At 44.0% G+C, this 14761-nt stretch overlaps 2 protein-coding genes across 2 annotated transcripts; both read right to left on the minus strand.

Moving 5' to 3' along the window:
• Positions 1-339: 339 nt before the first annotated feature.
• Positions 340-1098, minus strand: TMEM239 (transmembrane protein 239). Its single transcript, XM_055543304.1, has 2 exons — positions 959-1098; positions 340-874 (listed from the first exon to the last, which is right to left on the minus strand). Exons 1-2 carry the CDS (start codon positions 1096-1098, stop codon positions 340-342), a joined length of 675 nt encoding a protein of 224 aa, XP_055399279.1.
• Positions 1099-1529: 431 nt separating this feature from the next.
• Positions 1530-2128, minus strand: C13H20orf141 (chromosome 13 C20orf141 homolog). Its single transcript, XM_055543162.1, has 2 exons — positions 1863-2128; positions 1530-1783 (listed from the first exon to the last, which is right to left on the minus strand). Exons 1-2 carry the CDS (start codon positions 2126-2128, stop codon positions 1552-1554), a joined length of 498 nt encoding a protein of 165 aa, XP_055399137.1. The 3' UTR covers positions 1530-1551.
• Positions 2129-14761: the final 12633 nt, after the last annotated feature.

Genomic DNA, 14761 nt, shown 5'->3' on the forward strand with positions numbered 1-14761 from the left:
CCCAGTAGCATCAGCACATGCACGTGGAAACTCTTGATGGCTTGGCCACGCTCTGCTCCTGGCTGAGCCTTCTGCCCTAACATCTCTTCTCAAAATTTCTGGCCTTCCACACCAAGTACCTGCAGCATCAGCTTGAGGGAGGTGCCCAGAGGTCAGGCCAGTCTATATCCTGTCAGTTCCAGCAATATCACCCATGTCCCGCCCAGTCCCAGCTAGAGACTGTAGGTTGGGGGCCTGCTGACACAGAAAGGCCCTGGTCCCACTGCCCTCCCTTTCCCCTGGGCCTCAGGCCCTAGGCCAGGGCTCAACAGACACAAGCAGCGGGATGGGGTTGCCCTTCTATTGGTCTAAGTCCTGAGCGTTGCCTGGTTGAGACATGGAGGTGAGGAGGCCCACGAGGCTCAGTAGTGTGGAAAACAGCAGCAGGAAGGAGGCGGCGAAGAGCAGCGCGGGGAGGGCACTGAGCAGCAGCAGCAGGACAGCTGGCAGCAGATGGCGCCACACCGCAGCCGCCACGGGCCACAGGGAACTCAGGAGGTGGGAGCCGGTGGTGAAGAGCGCGTGACACAGCATCAGGGCCAGCAGCAGGTAGAGGACCCCCTCCAGACCCCACAGCACACGCTGCAGTGGTTGCCGCCAGCCAGATGTAGTCCACCACTGGGTCCAGCTCGGGGGCACGTGACACATGCACCAGCGCACCCAGCCCTCCCGAGAGACCCAGGCTGACCAGGGCACCGCACGCTGCGGCCCCTCGCCGGCCCCGATGGCATCTGTCTCCATTCGTAGCTGCTGCATTGTGGTTGGTGCACCTAGGGAGAGGGCCAGGCCAGCTGCAGGAGCAGCCCTGGAGATGCCTGGGACCTCAGGGCAGGTGTGGGTGCAGAGGGATCAGGAGGGACCAGCATGGGTGTGGTGGGGCTTTGAACTGGGGTTTGGGTCTTACCTCTGGGCAGAGCCACCTAAGTCATGTTGCTTCCTGCCGCACCCAGGACAGCCTGGCAGCCAGAGTTGAGCCCCCACTCTCAGTGCCCCCACCCTCCCCAGAGGAGCCCTATTATGACCCGGGTCAGGGTGGGGGCCAGCCAAGAGAGGGACCATTGCTGGGTGTGAGGTTTACCTGAGCCTCTCTCGTGGACCCTTCAGGCTTTAGGGGAGCCTGGTGAGCCCACAGATGTAGTCTGTCACGTTTTCTTGTGGAAAGCCCTCTTTGGAGCCCTCCCTTCCCTGCTGGCCTGTATCCAGCCCTGCTTCACTCTCTTATAATTCTTTCAAGAGAAGTTCTCTAGAATCACAGAGGAGGCCAGAATAGCCTCCCCCAACCTACAGGTTCTGAGATGGCTCCATACCCTGCACTGGGCTCCCTGTCCCTTATCTCACATTTTACTGATGCCCTCAGACTCAGACTTAGGTATCCACTGTCCACATTGTGAGGCCAGAGGTCCCCCAAGATGCAGGCTGGGGGATAAAGGAGTATCCTCCCACCTTCCCAACCTAGGGTGGAGGAAAGGAAGCCTGAGGAAACAGCATGGCCAGTGTATTTCCGGAGGACACTCAGGTCCAAGGATGAAGGCAAAAAGCAAGGGCAAGCAGGGCCAAAGGCACACCGCGGGCTCCCAGGAGCAACCCCGCGCCCAGGCACAGCAGCAACAGAGCCTCCTGGAGGCTGAGTCGTCCTGCGACTGCCACCGCGGGTGGAGCCTCCTGCTGTCCCAGACCCTCGCCGGCCCCCTGACTCTGGCCTCTTCTGAGATGTGTGTGCTGTGACCAGGTGGGACCTGCAGGCCTGTGGAGAGAAAGGGCGGCAGCTGGGTTTGGGGAGGCTGATGGTTTGCTCACCTGCCTGTAGGCTGCAGTCCACTTACCGGTGGAGCATGTCGAAGGCCAGGAAGCTGACCAGTAGCAGCAGCAGCAGCAAGGCTGGGCCAGTTGTGGAAAAGATGGCCCGAATTGTCAGCCCCAGTGCCCCCAGTCCTAGGACACTATCTAGGACCTGGGCCCAGCTAGGGCCCCAGGGGGACACACATGGACCCACTGGACTAGCTGATCCCTCCCCTGCACCCATGACCCTGGGAGGGCCTGGGGTAGGAGAAACAGCAGCTTCGGGCCTGGGTAAGCAGAGGTGGGTCATGGAGGAAAGTGGAGGTTACAGGAAGGACTAGTGCTGGGCGAGAGGAGGAGTGGGAGCATGGGAGGGGGTGGTGGCAGACCTCAAGGGTAGGCTCAGGCAGTGGGGAGTTGGACTGTTTAGGAATCTCCCCCTCCTCACACGCCCACTCACCAAACCCTCCTCACCTCCTCCCACTTTGGTCAGTCATTCTGGTTGGTTGGGCAGCTGGAGCATTGTGACCTATTGCCAGGTGGGGTCCTGGGTAAGCGGGGTTGCTAATGCTGGCCCTGGCCTCATAATTAGCTGGTGGTGTAGCCAGAAGGAGGTCTGACATTTAAGAGCTAAGACTCATCCTCTTGTCTCTGCTAATTCTCCACCCAAGGGGCCTGTGGAGATCTGAGTTGCCAGGAGGCATTCTAACCCCATCACCACCTGGGCAGCTGACCAAGAGAGGAAGAGCCACTTTCTTTATCTCACAGGTTCCCAGGACTAGGTGTCCAGGGGCAAGTCACTCAACCTGTCTGTCCCCAGTTCTCTCCCTTGAGAGCAAGGTGATGCCTGTGGGCATTCATGTGGGGGATTATTCAGAATTTCAATCCTGGAATGCACAGATAGACTCTGCCAGGAAGCAACCCGAGGCTTTCTGGAATGGGGTAACCACATGACCTGCTAAATGGGGGTGGGGCAGGAGGGGCTGTTTAGGTGTTAGAAGCAATGTGGTTTGTGGGAGGTGTTCTGGATACTGGCATTCCAGAAATGGCACAGAGAATGTGACTGTGAGAGGGCTACAACATAGTAACCCCAAAATTGGAGGTTAAGGTTACCCTCCAAGAATGAAATTAAGAAGAATGAACATGTATGAAGGGACTGATCTGGAAAAGAAACCTGTCTCTAACTGGTAATCTGTAAATGGTTACAGAGGTTCCAACACATTTCAGTTTAGTGAGTTGAGAGGCAAGAGTGAAAATGGGTCATAATCAAGAGAACTTAATCCTTGTTCTCATATCATATTTTGAAGGCAAACTGATGGAGGTAGGGGTAGGGGGACAGTGGCCATACAGCCCCTAGGAGAGGAGGAGACAGAGCAAGCGTCTCGCTGCATATCTGTCTCCAGGGGACTCTGTTCAAAGATTCAAGCCTAGTGACCTTGACATATTTGGTGATGGTGGGCTCAACAACGATAGAGCCAATGCCACCACCCCGGGACCTTTCATTGGTTGCGTTTTTCTGAGTCAGCCCCAAACAATAAAGCAATGCCCACAAAATTTTGAAGAAAATTATTTACAACTTAGTAGATTTGGAGAAGGCAATGGCACCCCACTCCAGAACTCTTGCCTGGAAAATCCCATGGACGGAGGAGCCTGGTAGGCTGCAGTCCATGGGGTTGCTAAGAGTTGGACACAACTGAGCAACTTCACTTTCACTTTTCCTTCATTTGGAGAAGGAAGTGGCAACCCACTCCAGTGTTCTTGCCTGGAGAATCCCAGGGATGGGGGAGCCTGGGGGGCTGCCATCTATGGGGTCACACAGAGTCGGGCACGACTGAAGCGACTTAGCAGCAGCAGCAGCGGTAGCATATATCTGTCTACATGATTATTAAGTATGAGGGTAAAGACATTTTTGGGCTTCCCTGGTGGCTCAGAGGGTAAAAGCATCTGTCTACAATGCAGGAGACCTGGGTTCGATCCCTGGGTTGGGAAGATCCCCTGGAGAAGGAAATGATAACCCACTCCAGTACTCTTGCCTGGAAAATCCCATGGACTGAGAAGCCTGGTAGGCTACAGTCCATGGGGTCGCAAAGAGTTGGACACCACTGAGTGACTTCACTTCACTTCACTTCAAAGACATTTTAAGCCAAACAAGGTCTCAAAAACTTGACCTTGCATACACTGTTTCTTAGAAAGCTACTGGAGGATGTGCTTCAGAAAAATAATGAACTAAACTAGGAAAGAAGTGAGGCTAAACACAGGAAAGGGATGATGAGAAAGACCTGGGATGTCAGCAACGTTTCCAGATGAAGAAAGCAAGCAACCCCAGCCTAGAATCAAAAGACAGATACTCCAGGAGGGATGTCTCTAGAAGAAAATAAAACTGATTATTTGCTGTTTTTAGACATATGCAAAATATTTAGTTCATTTGGAAGCTTTGGGATTGAATTAACTAGTGTATTAAAAACCAAGCAAATGGTAAAATAATTGCTAAATCCAGGGAATACAAAAAATTGAACAATAATCATGATCATTATTGACTCTAGTGATTCAGCTCTTTTGGGAGGATGGCAGGGGGAAATGTATATGTGTCTTTTGGTGTATGTTGAGGGGAGGGCTGGTAGGAAAGCTAAATCTTTAATTCCATAGCAGGAAATCTACAGATAAAATCTAAACATAAAAGTCCAAAAAATATACCCCAATACAAAATGAAAAGTTTAAAGTTTAGGTGGAAAAAATTCAAGAAATAGCAATAGAAAGATAAAAGTAAATACAAGGAGAAATAAAAAACACTAAAAGTAGTTAACCTGGTAATAGGGAAGCATAGAGAAGAATCGTCTCATACAAATCTAAATGTGATGTGCCTTTAAAATCATATTCTGTAGTATTTTGATTAAAATGATTTCTTTTTTTTAATAGCAAATCAATATTAGTGTCCTATGGTGGAGATCAAGAATATACTCTCCCAGGGTGAATGAAATACCGATTTCCTAAAGTAATGTGGATATACTCTTGTGGCTTGAGATAAAATTTCCAGTAACAGTATCAAACACCATCAAACTCAGAAAGCTGTCTCATGCATTTTAGATGGAGTTGCTCTAGACCGCCATCTAGTGCTTCTCAGCTCACATGTATCTCCTGGGGTTGAATCCTCTGGGAATTTTTAAAAATGCAGATCCTTGGACACACTTTGAGGAGCAAGGCTCTAGAAGACATTGATGTACAGAAGAGAGATAGCTGGGGGAGGAAGTGGTGAGGGGAGAGAGGCATGTAGGAAGATGCATCTTGGTCCCAGGAGAGTCCCCATCCGCGCTTGCCTATGTCACAGGGAGAGCATGTAGTGGGGAGTGAGAGCCAGGAACAGGAGATTAGGAAGCACAGAGAGGCAGCAGATTAGGCTACTTCTCAGTTTGTGTAACCAGAGACATAGCCTCTTCTCTTCTCTTGATACTGTTTTATTCTATCTACATATGTGGGAGCAAGAGGACTGTATTAAGCTGTTTCCCTACCTTTAGTTCATCCAGTTAATTAGGGGCCCCCAGGAACCACATATAATCTCACTTCATCACAGCAACCCCAAAAGGAAGACATTATTGTTCCCATTTTACAGATGAGAAAACAGAAACTCAGAGATAAAATTACTGTCTAAGGATACCCAAACAAAATGAACAGCAGAAGTGGCATGTGATATTAAGCTTGTGTGGCACCAAAGTCATCTATCATCTCTGCTTCCAGCCACCTGATCACACTGGGGAGCGTCCAGGAGAGTCCTGTAGGGAAATTAAAATGGAGGAAGTCTTGTTCAGGCTTCAGAAGCAGGAGAGCAGGCCTCTGACCTGCTTCTGACCTGCCTGGACACTGCTCAGATTCTGTGCCTACCCACAAGCACAGCAAGTCAGGCAGTACTTTAGATAAGAGAGGGAATGGTACTTCTTGAGCTCCTGGAGGTCTGGCCAACCATGCCTGAGGTTTAACAAAAATTTTATGGGCTTTCCTGGCAACTCAGACGGGAAAGACTCTGCCTGCAATGTGGAAGACCTGGGTTCAATTCCTGGGTTGGGAAGATCCCCTGGAGAAGGGAATGGCTACCCACTCCAGTATTCTGGCCTAGAGAATTCCATGGACAGAGGAGCCTGGCAGGCTATAGTCCCTGGGCTCTCGAAGAGTCAGATACAACTGAGGGACTTTCAGTTTCACTATGACTCACAAGATAAAACAAGCAGCATTGTAAAAACGTTAAAGTAAAACCAGAGCTGCATTTTTGCATGAACTGATATTAGTTTGCAGCCTGGGATTATAAGTGGGAACCGCCCAAACAGCAATTTGAAGTCTTACCCCAGACTTTTTCCTAACTGGGACTCCAGGTTGCTTTTACTTGGGACTTCTCAGTTCGCTGCTTAAATCTATATGTTGGTCATCAGCCCAATTTGCTGATGTATGTGATGTTTCTCTTCTCTATGGTTTCTATTTCTCTTTTCTTTTAATCATTGTACTTTGAAATTAAGTTAAATACTCCTCTATTAAATCGGAGAAGGCAATGGCAACCCACTCCAGTACTCTTGCCTGGCGAATCCCATGGACGGAGGAGCCTGGTAGGCTGCAGTCCATGGGGTCGCTAGGAGTCAGACATGACTGAGCGACTTCACTTTCACTTTTCACTTTCACGCATTGGAGAAGGAAATGGCAACCCACTCCAGTGTTCTTGCCCGGAGAATCCCAGGGACGGGGGAGCCTGGTGGGCTGCCGTCTCTGGGGTCGCACAGAGTCGGACACGACCGAAACGACTTAGCAGCAGTAGCAGCAGCAACCTTTCAAAACTAAAACGGAAGTCAAACTTTGGGCAAAATATAAATTGGTGCTGTGAGCAGTATTTGTGAAACAAAATACCACTCTTTAAGAAGAAAGAGGTTAAGATTAATGAAGTTTTCATTCCATGATGGGAAGATTTGCCTTACTGCTTATTAGCAGTAATAAGGGGGCATATACACTGGATTGTGTGAGAATGGGACTCCAAATTAAAGCAGGCCGAATCTTTTGAAGTTATTGAATGTTTGTGCCAATTTGGCTTGTGCCAATTGAGAAAGGACAAGAATGGACCTCACTGGATCAGAGAGGCTGAATCCTCCTCTCTGCTTACCATAAGGTACAGGAAACCAAATTAAAACTGGTTGAAGAGAAGTCACAATTAAAGAAGTATGTGATTTGCAAGGATGATTATCCATGTTACAAAGTCAAAGCTACATTTTAGCTGACCAAGTCTCCACTTTCCAGTTGGTAGCTGAAAAAGTCACTGAAAAGTTTGCACAAGCTCAATATTGAAAGAGGTGCAGCAAAGTTAACAAAAAGAGAGTTCATTTGATAATAGGTAATGCAGGGGCAGACTGGGACTCCAACACTTGGGATTGGAGATTAACTCCTCCAAATTTCAGGGACCAGCCCAGACTATAAAGTTTTGGGAAATACAATGAGCTAAATAATATAGAGAGATTTTACATAAGGCTAAACAAAAGATAATGGAATTTAAAACTCTCTAGATAAAAAGGGGAGAAGGCAATGGCACCCCACTCCAGTACTCTTGCCTGGAGAATCCCATGGACAGGGGAGCATAGTTGGCTGCCGTCTCAGGGGTCGCACAGAGTCGGACACGACTGAAGCAACTTAGCAGCAGCAGCAGCAGCAGACAAAAATGGAGGCTCAAAATTTATAGGGCTATTTGGCTTCTGGCAACATCATATTCCACAGTTGGGCCAGATATTGAGTCCATTTTACAAAGTAACTTGATGTGAATAAACTTTTAAGGAAAGAAAATGTAAATGAGATAAGAGCTTTTAGATGAACTCTATTAAGAATAATTATGCTTTAGGAATGTCTACCTAAAATAGTTTCTCCAGGTTTTGATAACTTGAATTCTAGGGCTGTGCTAAATTAAGTTAAATGATAGAAGTTTAAATAATTAGGCCATTTCCAAATGAAATAACATGCTGAAACAGTAATTACTAAACACTAGCTTTCTTTTTTGGAGAAGGCAATGGCACCCCACTCCAGTACTCTTGCCTGGAAAATCCCATGGACGGAGGAGCCTGGTAGGCTGCAGTCCATGGGGTTGCTAAAAGTCGGACACGACTGAGCGACTTCACTTTCTCTTTTCACTTTCATGCATTGGAGAAGGAAATGGCAACCCACTCCAGTGTTCTTGCCTGGAGAATCCCAGGGACAGGGAAGCCTGGTGGGCTGCCGTCTATGGGGTCACACAAAGTCGGACATGACTGAAGTGACTTAGCATAGCATAGCATAGCTTTCTTTTTTACAGAGAAGTGAAGGGTTTAGAAGTATTAATGAATATGTTTGGTACCATCCTCAGATGTTCTCTAAGAAAAACAAAAAATTTTAGAAATTATCACTGGTATTTATGTTCACCAATCTACAGAATGCTAATATGAAGGACAGTTCATGGTTGCTTAAGGAAAGTGGGATAAGTTATGAGGAATGGAATTGCATTTTGTGAAAAGAAAAATAAATAGGTCTGACTTTCAGGTGTCTGTTTTTAAATGGGAGACTAAAGTGTTTACTATAGAAAGTGATAAGGATTTGTGGAAAGTGGAAACCAAGAAAAGAATCTTACGTATGGTACAAGTTTTCTTGGGATGTTGAACTGTCTTTTGATGACAGATTTTAAGTTTCTTTACCTCTTAAGTGATTTGTTCTGTATTTGCTTTTGAAATCTTTTATTGTTACTTCGGCGGAGTGAATAACTATTGTTTCATAGTGATCTATGATCTTATCTGACTGAGTGTTCTAAACTCTTTGGTATTTTTGACAGAACTTCCTAAGATCAAATTCTAATGAAGTTCTTTTGACTTCTAGCTAACTTTGAGGGTGCTTCGGAAGGCCCCTGAGGCATTCCAAAGAAAGATATTAAACTAATTAGGTTCATTATATTATAGGTACATGAGGAGTGCTGTCAAATAAGTGCTGTCAAGAATCTTCTTGGGTTATTTTGTATGGTAAATCTTACTAATACAGATATTCTAGAAATTATACAGAATTCAAAAAGATCTGATATGTCCTGCTGAAATATTGTCAGTCATAATTTTAGTTACTGTCTTACAGTGTTACATGTCACAGCAGTAACCAAGTTACTTGGCCGATTGGATTGTAATCAGATTTTAAACCTGTCTTTTTAAGCCTTTTTGTGATTAGAGAGAACTATGGTTTCATTCTGATGTCTTTGCAAAAATACTACCTCTTCAAGATTTACAGAAAGGACTTTCTAAGATTAAACTGAAATTAACTAGATAAACAAAAATTGTTATTAATAGTAAGTTTGTATCAGACTGGAATTTGGTTTTCTCTCTATGTTAAGAGAAAAATGTTTTCTTGGACTGTGGCTTTTGATAACAGATTATGTGAATTTCTTTGCCCTTAAGTGATTTATATTTGTTTTTAAAATATTTTGTTACTTGGCAAAGTAAATATTATTTCACAATAATTTATGAAGATTGTGACGCACATAGATAAGGCTCGTTCTGCTTCTACAAAAACAGATTTACCCCTCATTGTCAGACTTTTGCTATCCTGATGTCCTTAGAACATGGCAACAGTCTACTCCTAAATGAAGGAATTTAAAACGGGTAAACAATAGCTATAAATCAAACAGTTGTGGCTATGGAAATCCAAGATAGCCTCTTGGTTTTTTCCAATTCCCTGACAAAACTCATTTTTTATTTGATGGGATAAAGCTTCCCCTGGCTACAGGGTTAATACCCTCTTTCTCTGTCACACACACACAAATTTTATGTTACACTGAATATTACATTCTAGTTTTATTATCAGATACTCCATGAGCTACGATAAAGGGACATAAAATTACATGTCCATATCAATGAACTATATGCTAATTGAAGCTTATAGCAAAAACAGCAAGACAAAAGAGTGCCTTTGGGCTTCTGAAGTAGGAAATTTCCAGAGGCTGGGAGAAATAACACTACTTTTGAAAAACAGTTATTGGCCTGTTATTGGGCTTTTATTGATATGAAATAATTGACTATGAATCATATTGTAATATTAAGACCTCAAGTGCCAGTCATGTTATAGGTACAAAGTTCACCCAAGACCCACAGGATTGGGCAAGCTCAGGAATCCAGCATAATGAAATGGAAATGGTATATTCAGGACCAAGCCAAACCTGGGCCACATGAAGTTGCTGCCTTAAATGAAAAGATTTCTGAAGTTCCTACTAAAGATTTCCAAAATTCCTATTAAAAGCTATAGTTAGGCCTGAGATAACTGAGTTGCCTGTAAAATGGAGAAAGCCCTTGGACTCTTCACTGGTGGCTCAGCAGAAAAGAATCTGCCTGCAATGCAGGAGGTGCAGGTTCAGTATCTGGGTGGGGAAGATCCCCTGGAGAAGGAAATGGCAACCCACTCCAGTATTCTTGTCTGGGAAATCCCGTGGACAGAGGAGCCTGGCTGGCTACAGTCTATGGTGTCGCAAAAGAGCCAGACATGACTTAGCAACTAAACGATAACACAAACTTTTGACTCTTTAACTGCACTAGAAAAACAGCATGCCTGTTTCACTGATGGATCAGCCAAATACATAGGATCCATTCACTATTGGAAAGTGGTGGCAGATAATCCCGTCACTACTAAATCACTGACAACTACCGAGGAAGGTAAAGGTAGCCAATTTGCTGAGTTATATGCGGTTTATCAGGTATTAAAGCAAGGGAATGAGTGCTATATGTACACAGATTCTTGGTCAATCAATGGATTGGCCACTTGGCTTTCCCAATAGGTAAAAAATGGGGCTTCCTAGGTGGTAAAGAACCCCACTGCCAATGCAGGAGAAGTAAGAGACGTGGGTTCAATCCCTGGGTTGGGAAGATCCCCTGGAGGAGGGCTCAGCAACCCACTCCAGTATTCTTGTCTGAAGAATCCCATGGACAGAGGAGCCTGGTGGGCTACAGTACATGGGGTCACAAAGAGTTAGACACAACTGAAGCGACTTAGCACACATGCACAAGGGTAAGGAAAACTGGCAAATTCACTCCAAAGAGCTATGGGGAAAGGAATTATGGTTTGACATTTGGCAAATTGTTCAAACTACTAATGTTTCAGTCTTCCATGTAGATGCTCACAGTGTCCAAATTCTATGGAACGATGGTATAACTATTACAGAGGAACAAACCCGAATCCAAGCAGTAGAAGTTGATCCAGACTCCAGTGACTTAAAAGGTTTGACTTTGTGGGCACACCAGAAAATGTGGCCATCTGGGAGAAAAAGCAACATACAGGTGGGCTCAGGATACAGGTACTTCCTTAACTATGGATCTCATTAAATCTGTTATTTCACAATGTCCAGTTTGTCAACATATCAAGCATAGACACGACACAATTTGTCGAAGGACAATTGGCACTTGACAAGAAGCCTGGGCAAATATGGAAAATTGATTATATTGGCCCATTAATTCGAGATAAAGGATGCCAATATGCGTGTACTGCTGTGGACACCTATTCTGGATGTTTAGTCGTCATTCCCTTCAGCAAAGCCAATCAGACTAATACTATTAAAACATTGGAGATAATTTATATTATGATATTCTACTTCAAATTTAGAGTGACAATGGGTCATATTTTAAAGGTAAATTAATACAAGAGCTTTCACAGGAACATAACATATAATGGATCTTTCATATTACTTATTATCCTCAAGCAGCTGGTTTGATTGAAAGAATGAATGGTTTGGTTAAACAGCAATTAATTAAACTTGGAAAGGCCTATTATAAAAATTGGAGGACTAGCTTGAATATTTCCCTCAATATTTTAAATAATAAACATCCAGGAGAATCAGAAACTCCTTTGATGAGAATCACTATTCCACGTTACAGATGTATAAAATAGACTTCTATCCAAAAAAAACTGAGTATTGGGAAATTGGCCCAGGAGTATTAGTTCCTTTCTGAGCTACTCCTGAGGCGCCAGACTGGGTTTATACTCTATACCTGAACACAGACTTACTAAAAGATTAATATGCATTATTTCAACTGGCATTGGAATTAAAAGGCCTCCTGGACACTTTGGATTAATCATAGAACGCTCCAGGTTAGTGTTAAAAGGGATCTGCGTCCCTGGGGGAATGATAGACTCAGACTACTAAGAAGAAATCCAAGTAATTCTACAAAAAGGGGAAAGGATGATCTATTTATTAATCTACATGATCAAATTGCCCAGTTGCTGATTCTTCCATGTGTAATTGTTGTTGTTTCATCGCTAAGTTGTGTCTGACTCTTTGGGGACCTCATGGACTGTAGCCTGCCAGGCTCCTCTGTCCATGGGATTTCCCAGGCGAGAATAATGCAGTGGGTTGCCAGTTCCTCCTCCAGGGGATCCTCCAGACTCAGCGATCGAACCGTATCTCCTGTATTTCAGGTGGATTCTTTACTGATGAACCACCAGGGAAGCCCTTTCATGTGTAATTGGCAAAGTACAAAAAGGAGAACCTCCCACTTTATTAACAGTTAGAAGTGATGGAGAGTTTAGACCCACAAATGAAATAAATGCAATTGGAGCTAAAGTCTTGGTGAAGCAGCCTAGAGGTCCTCCCACACCTGCTGATGTGATTGCACAGAGGAAGGGTCATACTATATTAGTGATGATCCCCGGACAGGAAAGATGGAAATATGTGCCATTAACCCACTGTTATTCTCATGAATAGATTATTCTTAGAAGCCTGACTGTAATGTGGATTGTCATTCACTCCTCAACCTTCAAGGATATGTTACAATTAAAAGAAAAATATGAAGAAATCGACTGGGGAATCTTCAGTTGGAGAAACCTAAGCCAGACCTGAACTCAGGATAACTTTGCCTGCCCAGTAAATAAGGCCTGTTCTTTCTTAACTTTGCCTCTCTATAGACAAGATTTATCTGTCTGCTAGATTACACAGCACTGGTAAAGAAATAGCTCAAGCCTTGAACACAAGCATTATGTGCCAATTTCTTGTGTTACTTTAATAGTCACAACCACTTACCGATAGGTTGTGACAAGGCTGACAAGGGACCGCTATGTGGACCAACTTCTCGAATTTGGGGAACCCTGCTTATTGGAGAACTTCATCAGCTATTGTGAATGGACTGTTTTCCCTAAAACCTACAATATGTTTTTTGAAACAGCCCCTCAATTAGCATGTATTGTGACTGATTATGTAAAAACACTACCTCTATATATCAGTTAGGAACCCCTTTCTTTGGATTCCTAACACATGTTGATGATTTATATTGGAAGGGGACTACCTATTATTCCCCCCTCCATGAAAACTCAGGTGTTATTGACTCTAATGATATTTCCTACTTTGTCTGTTTCTAATACTAGCTTCTCCTTAGAACCCCTGCTTAAAATTTTGCAAGGAACCAAAGTATTACAAAATTTCATAGAAAAATGTAATTGTACCTTGATAGAAGGTGTCATTTGGTGCAAAAGTAATTGCAATTTTACATTGTTGAAATTTGCTGTTTGATATTGGAATACATTCTTAAATAAATGTGGTTATGTTTTACATCATTTTAATGTGCATTCCCCACTTTATATTTTTTTGCTAATGACTTACTGCTGCTGCTGCTGCTGCTAAGTCGCTTCAGTTGTGTCTGACTCTGTGCGACCCCATAGACAGCAGCCCACCAGGCTCCCCCATCCCCGGGAGTCTCCAAGCAAGAACACTAGAGTGGGTTGCCATTTCCTTCTCCAATGCATGAAAGTGAAAAGTGAAAGTGAATTAGCGACCCCATGGACTGCAGCCTACCAGGCTCCTCTGCCCGTTATTTTATATTTATTTTAGACTATGGAAATGATGTTAGACAAAAAGCAAATTCAAGTGATTTTCTTATTTTAGTTCAAAATGGGTTGTAAAGCAGCAGAGACAACTTGCAACATCAACAGTGCATTTGGCCCAGGAACTAACAAACATACAGTGCAGAGGTGGTTCAAGAAGTTTTGCAAAGGAGACAAGATCCTTGAAGATGAGGAGTGTAGTGGCCAGCCATTGGAAACTGACAACAACCAAGTTACAGCAATCATCAAAGCTGATCCTCTTACAACTACAGAAGTTGCCAAAGAACTCAATGACAACCATTCTAGGTCATTTGGCATTTGAAACAAGTTGAAAAGGTGAAAAAGCTCCATAAGTGGGTGCCTAATGAGATGATCAAAAATTTTTTAAAAAATGTCATTTTGAAGTGTTGTCTTTTTTTATTCTATGCAACAATAATGAACAATTTCTCAATCAAATTGTGACATGTGATGAAAAGTGGATTTTATACAACAACTGGCAATGACCAACTCAGTGGCTGGACTGAGAAGAAGCTTCAAAGCACTTCCCAAAGCCAAAGTGTCACCAAAAAAAGGTCATGGTCACTGTTCGGTGGTCTGCTGCCCATCTGATCCACTACAGTTTTCTGAATCCTGGCAAAACCATTACATCGGAGAAGTACGCTCAGCAAATTGATGAGTTGCACCAAAAACTGCAATGCCTGAAGCTAGCATTGGTCAACAGAAATGGTCCAATTCTTATCCACAACAGAGCCTGATCGCATGTTGCACAACCAATGTTCCAAAAGTTGAATGAATTGGGCTACAAAGTTTTGCCTTATTCACCATGTTCACCTACATCTCACCAACTGACTACTACTTCTTCAAGCATTTCAACAACCTTTTGCAGGAAAAACCCTTCCACAGCCAGCAGGATGCAGAAAATGCTTTTCAAGAGTTCATCAAATCCTGAAGCATGGATTTTTATGCTACAGGGATAAACAAACATTTCTCATTGGCAAACATGTGTTGATTGTAATGGTTCCTATTTTGATTATTAAAAATGTGTTTGAGCCTAGTTATAATGAATTTGAAATTCATGGTCTGAAACTGCAATTAGTTTTGCACCAAGCTAAATATT

Source organism: Bubalus kerabau, chromosome 13 (genome assembly GCF_029407905.1).
Source record: "Bubalus kerabau isolate K-KA32 ecotype Philippines breed swamp buffalo chromosome 13, PCC_UOA_SB_1v2, whole genome shotgun sequence".
NCBI classification, from domain to species: domain Eukaryota; kingdom Metazoa; phylum Chordata; class Mammalia; order Artiodactyla; family Bovidae; genus Bubalus; species Bubalus kerabau.